This window comes from Diceros bicornis, chromosome 32, assembly GCF_020826845.1.
Source record: "Diceros bicornis minor isolate mBicDic1 chromosome 32, mDicBic1.mat.cur, whole genome shotgun sequence".
Taxonomy (NCBI): domain Eukaryota; kingdom Metazoa; phylum Chordata; class Mammalia; order Perissodactyla; family Rhinocerotidae; genus Diceros; species Diceros bicornis.
The window spans coordinates 11,630,473-11,638,275 of record NC_080771.1 but is presented as its reverse complement, the minus strand read 5'-3'; the positions used below and the strand labels follow the sequence as shown (position 1 = coordinate 11,638,275).

Sequence of the window (7,803 nt, the reverse complement as noted above, 5' to 3'; positions counted from 1 at the left end):
CATTTTAATATGAAATTCAAAACAAACTCATGACAAAATGACATAATACAAAACCACAACCTAACCATTACACTCCTCTCTCTCCTCCAACAGGGCAAATAACTACCATCCCGTCACCATGAAAGGAAGAGGTGTGGGCTCAGCAGCAGCTGGGTGAACAACACGGTCCACACTGTGAAGAGGTGTTCCTGAAAGATGATTTGGTCCTACTCCGAGGAGGAAATAGACAACCCTGCTCTCAGCCTGCTCAGGCCCACAGGAAGGAGCCATATTTGGGGCAGCCTTTGATACAGCGTGGCCAAGAACTTCCTAGCCATGAGAGATGACCTTCCCTAGGAGGGCGCTCCCTGTGGCTGACCTGGAAAAAGCAAAGATGGGACATTTGTTTACAGCGCTGCTGCAGAGGGGATGTGCCCAGGAGGTAGAGACTGCCTGGGCTACTATTTTAGAGGTTGGCCAGCCCTGGTTGAGAACCACAGCAACTTCTCTCTACTCCTAAGTTGTCTGATCAGTGTGGAGCAGGATAGGACAGACGAAGTCAGGCCTAATTAGAGCAGACCGCTTTTGGGGAGGGCTCTGGAGGAGGTTCATCCTGGCAGGTGGGCCAGCATAAGACCACTCAGATTCTCCAAGGCTCCAGAGAGATGAACTGTCTGGAGCATCCCTCTCATCTGATGGGGGTGCCGAAACCTTATCAGGCCCTGGCTGGGTCTCTGGGTAAGGCAGAATAGCAGACACTAATGGTTTATAAACTTAAGAGGTCTTGAGACTCACCTGGGGAGTACACAAAACAACTTAAAAATACTTGTACATGGATTCTTGGGCCAACCCTCAGAAAACTTATCCAGATCTGGAGTGGGGCTCAGGAATTTGCACTTTTAACAAGCTTCCCAGGCAGTTCCTCCACAGTGGTCCAGGGATCGAGTGACCCAATTATTGTCTACATTGGGTCACTTCTGAGAGTCAAAGTGGGCAGTATCAAAAACTGCACCAGGCATAGATGTAAACAAGGCATATTCAAGGGAAACAGATGTGTAGGTACTCTGTGCATGAATCACATTTGAGAAAAGCTAGCCTGGTGGTTAAGAACACAACCCTTGGTGCAGGCAAGACCAGATTCTGTCCTATTTACTTGTGTGATTTTGAGCAAGTTCTTTTATCCCTCTGAGCTTCAGTTTCTTCACATGGAAAACAGAGCTATGATTGTACATTTAGCACAATATTCTCTTTTGACAAAGGGTACCCTGGGCCCATTTCTATTCTCTGTAAGCTTATCATTTGCAGTGTGCAAGTATTTTTTTTTTTTTTTTTTTGATGAGGAAGATTCACCCTGAGCTAACATCTGTTGCCAATCTTCTATTTTGTATGTGAGCTATCGTCACAGCATGGCCACTGATAGATGAGTAGTGTAGGTCCGTGCCCTGGAACCGAACCCGGGCTGCCAAAGCGGAGCGTACTGAACTTAACCACTAGGCCACCAGGGCTGGCCCAGTGTGCAAGTCTCTTTAAGTTGTTTTGTGGAGTATTATATTTTGACTCTCCACTGTTCATTACTTTAGACAAAGCTTATATAATGCTGCAGAGACTGGAACCTAGGAGATAGTGAGAGGATGCTATACCCTTATTTTGCCAGTTTTGTAAAACAGTTCAATCCTCTCTCCTCTTCCTCTGCCACCAAGGGACAGAAAAGAAGGCAGAGCCTGGAAATGCACACCAAGCAATAGTTCTGTGTCAGTCAGCCTTTTACTCTTCTGCCCGTACTTCTCAGAGCGATTTCACCAAGAGTGCCCAAGCATGCCATGGGCATCGTTGGTGAAGAAAATTTCTCTCTACTGCTGGTTAATCACCTTTCCCTTTTCCTGGGGGCTTAATGGCAGGAAATAAAATCTACATGTTTACAGACCAAACCATCAATGGAAAGAGCCTTTGTCCTAGGTGCGGTAGTTTGGAGTGTGAATCTTCTCAGAATCCACTGAATTCTGCCCCACTGGTAACTGTTATTAGGGGAGATCCATAAAAACATCATTTATTGTTAGGAATCATGACATAATACAAAGCCAAAATCAATTTTATTTTTCACCGTTCATGTGAAAGACTAGAGGGAGCCATGCTCAGTAGCTCACCCTCCAATGCTGGCCAGCAGCTCACCAGGCCTTCAGGGAGGTGACTGGGCAGCCTAGCACATCCTACTGACAAGTGTGCTCACTCACCCAGGACACAGGGAAAGATCCCTGTTATGGCATCACATTTAAGCCAGCTGCAGTCAGGTTTGCTGGGGCAAAGGCTCTCTCACTGAGGACCCTAGTCCTGGAAGGCTTCTCCTCCGGCGAGCTGCCAGCTCAATCTTCTGAACCAGACTCACATCCCAGGGATGGGTCACAAAGCTGATGACTGTGCCTGGCACCTCGCTGCCCACACGGCCCACTCTCCCTGCTCTGTGGATATAGTCTTGCAGGGTGAGGGGGAAATCATAATTGACAACCAGCTCCACATGGGTGCTGTCCAAGCCCCGGGAAGCTATGTCTGTGCAGAGAAGTATGTCTCGGGAGCCCTTCTGGAAGCGCTGGAAGATACCTGCCCTCATTGAGGCTGGCATTTGTCCCTGCAGCCTTAGGTGTTGGATTTTGTGGTCATCTAGAATATATCCCAGCCAGTTCACAGTGCTGGAGCTATTACAGAACACCAGAACAGTTCCTGAGGGGCCAGTCCTATACGCTCTGTCATGCTGCTTGAGAATCTGCACCAACTCAGTCACCTTCTCTGCTCCCTTCAGCCTCATAAATGTCTGCCTGACATGAGGCATGATACAGTGGAGCTTGGAGCTGGTGACAGTGGTTAGAGAGTCTGGGCTGGCAACTTTACTCAGCAGCTGGCTTACACCTTCGGGAAACGTGGCCCCCACCAGCACTAACTGAGCTTTGGGATTGAAAGGGTCTTTTAAGTCAGCTGGGCCTTCTGCTATATGGCTCTTCTCCAAGATGCAGTCCACGAGTTCCAGGAAGCTTTCATCCAGCAGCGTGTCTGCCTCATCCAACACCAAGAAGGAGAGCTGCTCCAGGCTGATCAGTTGTCTTTTCAGGGCCTTCCACAGAGCCCCCGGAGTGGCCACCAGTACATCTGCTGGAGGTTGTTTGGACAGTTGCAGCTTGATCCTACTCATGCCATGGCCTCCCCCTAACTCCCGCACCTGGAGGTCCAGGGAGCTGCCCAAAGGCTGGGCCACGGCCTGGACCTGTTCGGCTAATTCTCGCGAAGGCACAAGGACCAGGCCTCGGGGAGCAGGGATACGGTGCGAGTCCAGGCGTGGCCGGCCCAAGAGCAGTTGAAGCAGAGGTAGCAGGTAGCTGAGAGTCTTACCACTGCCGGTTTCCGCAGCGCAAAGGATGTGGCGGCCGCGGAGTAGTGACGGTATGGTGCTCGACTGCACGGTTGTAGGCCGAACGACTTCGGGAGCAGCCTCCTGCAGTGCGCGCAGCACGCGGGGCTCCAGCCCCAGATGGGCGAAGCTGTCCTCAGATGACAGGTTCCGCAGCGCCGGCGCCTCCTGTTGCGCGCGCTCGATGGAGAAGTGGTCCTGGCGGGCGCGCCGATTCTTCCAGCCACGCGAAGCGAGTGGCGCGCGCTCCCAACGGCCCAGCGTGAGGCGCGCCGGCTGGTTCAACTCCGGCCGCCGCGCCGAGATCAGCAGCGGGCCAGGCCGCACCAGCACCGGCCGGGGGGGGCTCTGCCGCTGCTCCTGCCGCCGCAGCAGAGCCCGCGGGATGCGCACCACGGGCAGGGGCTCGTCGGGACCGCGGACCGCCAGGTCCCGTCGAGGCGCCAGAAGGAACCGAGCCGCGAGGGACAACAACCGCGGCGGCCGCGCTACAGCCATATTGCCTTTAGTGCAGGAGAGGCGCACGGCAGTGACGTCACGGGCGCGCCAAGGCCTCGCGGACGGTGGCTGGCGGGGTTCAGTACGGCCTGCGGAGTCGGCGAACCGTGAGGAGGGAGGATTTGTAGAGTTCAACAGCGGCGAGGTCCGAACAGGGGATGGCGACGTCCAGACCTGGCGAGCCTTGAGGAAGGGCGCGCGATGGAGGCGGGACCCGGGTCCAGCGTTACGCGGCCAGGGTGCCCTGGCTTTATGGACCAGGAGGGCGGAGGGCTTCTGGCGATTGGGTGTCGGATCCCTGGGATTCTGCTTGGTCGCCCTCACCGCCCAGGTGATGGCCGGTCTCCCCATGTAAACCGTGAGGGTGCGGTGATGTTTTCCCCGATGTGGTCCCCGCGCAAGGTCTGGTAATAAGTGTTTATTGAGAATCTGAATGAATGGTCGATCAGGCCTGGGGGCTGAGACAGGAGCTAGATGTGTTAGATCTGGACTCAAACGCCCCCCTCCCGGAGAGCTGAGAGCGCAGAGGGCAAGCTCGTGGCCTTCTCTCTGGGAATGAGGAAGATCCTCACGCTTTATTTCAAGCGGAGTCATCTCGTCTTCACCCTTTTTTCCTTCCTTTTCAGCCAAGGTTCACTCTCCATTCCCTTGTCACCTCTCCCAACTTCTCATCCTGAACCCACCACTCTTGCAGCCCGCTCACCTTCGCTGGCTTCCCAGTCAGATTCTTGGGAATTGCTTGGTGAGTAGTGAGGTGGGTCCCTCTGCCCTACCGAGCGATCAGGTATGTGTCTTGTCTCATGTAGCCCTGGTCAGGCAGAGTATTGTACTTAAATTCAAATGTTCAGGTTGTAAAAAAAAAAAAAAAAAAACACCCTACACTAGTCGTGCTTCTTGAATAGATATAGAAAATGGGTGTCAGGTCTTTTCTTTAGTCCCCAGTGCCTCGAGTGGGAGATAAGGTAAATGTGGATTAACCACCTGGGAGGTTCTTAACATCTGGAGAAAGTGTTTTAGTTTCATCAAATACCATTAAAAAGATAAATACTTTAAAAATTTCAAATACCATTTTGATACACAAATAGACTTTCTGGACAGTTCTCTGTTAAATCAGCAGAGGAGAGAGTTTTGAGTAGTGGTGGGTGAACAGAGTCATTGGATAGAGCAGTGTCTCAAGTTAGGGTGATTTTGCCCCCCCCCCCCCCCCCCCCCCCCCCCCCGGTTCCTCACTGGACATTTGACAATGGCTGGAGACATTTTAGTTGTCAACATCTGGGGAGGTGCTACTGGCATCTAGTGGGTAGAGGCCAGGGATGTTGCTAAACATCATACGATACACAGGACAGCCCTCCACAAAAAAAAGAATTATCTGGCCCAAAATGTCAGTAGTGTGCTGTTGAGAAACACTGGTTAGTGGATGAGGACTGAAGAGAGGCTGAGGTTACCACATAGACTCTCTCTTCAGGTGGGCACATTTGCCAAACTCTTGCACTGGCCCTGCCCCATCGCCACAATCTGTAGCAGGCACACTGATGCCATTGCTTGTCATGCCCTTGGGATCAGGAACCTGCGGCGTCCCTGAAAGTCATAAACACAGGAAGAAGTGATTCAAGAGGGTGATGCTGGAAAAGAGAACTTTAGGGAGAACTAAACTGTCCTCATGTATTTGGGGAATGTGCCAGATGGAAAAGAGATGAGGTGTGCTGTGGAGTGTACACTTCCGGAAGGCAGAACCGGGACCGATGGGTGACAGGGAGTCAGATTCTGAATTTGATATAAAGAACTGCTGTAGCAACTAGAATTGCCCAGATCTGTCTTGAGAGTGCTGCGTTTTCTGTCACTGAAAAGTTCATATACTGGCGGGATGACCACTGATGGGTGATGTGATAGAGGAGAGTTGATATAAAAGATGCTCTGAGACTCTGTGATTCTGTACTACTTTGATGATTCTTTCTAAGAACTCCGGACTTCTTGTTCCTTAGCTCAATAGCTCCTTGGAAGTCTGATTCGACGGGTTTCATCCATTTACATGTGCCACTATTTTTTCAGATCTAAAACAAAGAATTTCTTTGCACCAAGCCAGAATGAATACATTGAAGGAATTATCAGAAAAGAACAATACATAGGCTTGTATTTGCATTTGGGTTATGTCCAAATATTTGGGGCAGGGTAGCTGGTTAGTGGCTGCTTTCTCATACTCAAGCCTTAGGATATGATTACCTCACAATGTTGTAGGAACAGGAGCCTGTTCCTGCCCATGGCCCCTAATTTGTTCTTGTCAGTTCATCAGATCCTGCTTAAGGCACCTCTCTTTTCCTCCTGCTCACAGCAGACGTTAAGCAACCTCTAGTTGTTAGTGAGATAGATGTTTTATAGTATCATGCTTTAGAAATAAGAAAAGTTTACTTATTATGGAAAAAAATGTAAGCCTAATCTGATAGTCTTTTTTCTCAGGGCTGCCATGGTAACTTATGTTGCCTGGTTACTCTCTCAGTTTTAAAAAGAATTCTTCTTTGGGGGCTGGCCCTGTGGCATAGCGGTTAAGTTCACGCACCTGGCTTCCATAGCCCAGGGTTCACAGGTTCAAATCCCTGGCACGGACCTACACACTGCTCATCAAGCCATGCTGTGGTGATGTCCCATATACAAAATAGAGGAAGATTGGCACAGATGTTAGCTCAGGGACATTCTTTCTCACCAAAAAAAAAAAAAAGAATTGTTCCTTGGATCTCAGGTGATAATGGTACAGTCATTCATTTATTCATTCAATAAATATTTTCTGAGCACCATGTATGTGCCAGGCACTGTTCAAACAGCGAGCAAAACAGGCAAAATTCCTGCCCTCATGAAGTTTACATTCTGATTTAATTGGTTTGGCGTAAGGTCTAGACCTTGGTATTTTTTTAAAGCCTCTCCAGATGATTCTAACGTACAGCTAGGTTTGAGCATCACATTGGGAATTGCAAGGCATTGCAAAAATAAAACGTGGCTATTAGTATCCCTTCACTATTCCTCCATTTTCCTACCTGCATCAGGACTGCTGTGCAAGTGCGGGCTGTTCTCTTTTCAGCTCTTTTCACCTTATGCCTGGACCCTTCCACCCTCTGTCTAACCCAACTCCCTACCTCCTTCCTGTGCTTCACCCTCCAGTCCGTCAGCTGTTGCCTGAGTGATCTTTAAAGCACAGCCATGGCTGTGTCACTCCTTGACTCAAAAGCCATCAATGGATTCCCGTTGCCTACAGATTATCTCCTAATCACAGTCCAGAATCTGGCCCCAACTTTACCTCCTGCTGCTTCCTTACCTGAGACTTGTTCACTCAAGTGCTGCTCCCATGCAAGTTGCATAAAAGGCTTGTCGTCCTTTCCTGGGTAAGCCAGGGAGTGGGGTCGTCATTTGCTCTATAACCAAACTTGAGGTATGGCAAGGCCCTTTAAATGCAGTTTGTCTGTGATAGAGCTCTTCTCTGGCTGAAGCATGAGCTGTCTCATAGCTTTCATTGCCACTTGGCCTGTTCACTTCTTTTTACAACAAATGCTAAGCACCCACCTTATGCCAGATTGGTGAGGATCTGGTGATGAGCAAGGCACAGTGCTTGCCTTCACCTTATGAGGGAGGCAGATTGACAGTTGCTCTTGAAATTACAAGAGTATGTTCCATGCCAGGACAGGAGTGATCTCAGAGGAGGAGCCCTTACCTTGTGTTTGGGGGAGGTGGGGCAGGGAAGGCTTCCTGGAGGAGGTGACATCTGTACTGAGGTTCTGAAAGGCTAGTGGAAATCAGCCAGGTGGAGGAATAGGGATGTGGCTCCTAGGCAAGGGCAACTGTTCAGAGACACCAGACTGATAAGAGAGTGGGCCACTTTGGGGAACTAGAAATACTTCAGAACAGCTGAAGCTTCTTGTGGGGTAGTTAAGAGGGCAGGGGGC

General features: G+C 50.2%; 1 protein-coding gene across 1 annotated transcript; it reads right to left on the bottom strand.

The window, feature by feature from the left end:
- Positions 1-2,010: 2,010 nt before the first annotated feature.
- Positions 2,011-3,874, bottom strand: DDX28 (DEAD-box helicase 28). The gene has a single exon (XM_058527928.1). The coding sequence runs from the start codon at positions 3,872-3,874 to the stop codon at positions 2,264-2,266; it is 1,611 nt and encodes a 536-aa protein (XP_058383911.1). The 3' UTR covers positions 2,011-2,263.
- Positions 3,875-7,803: the final 3,929 nt, after the last annotated feature.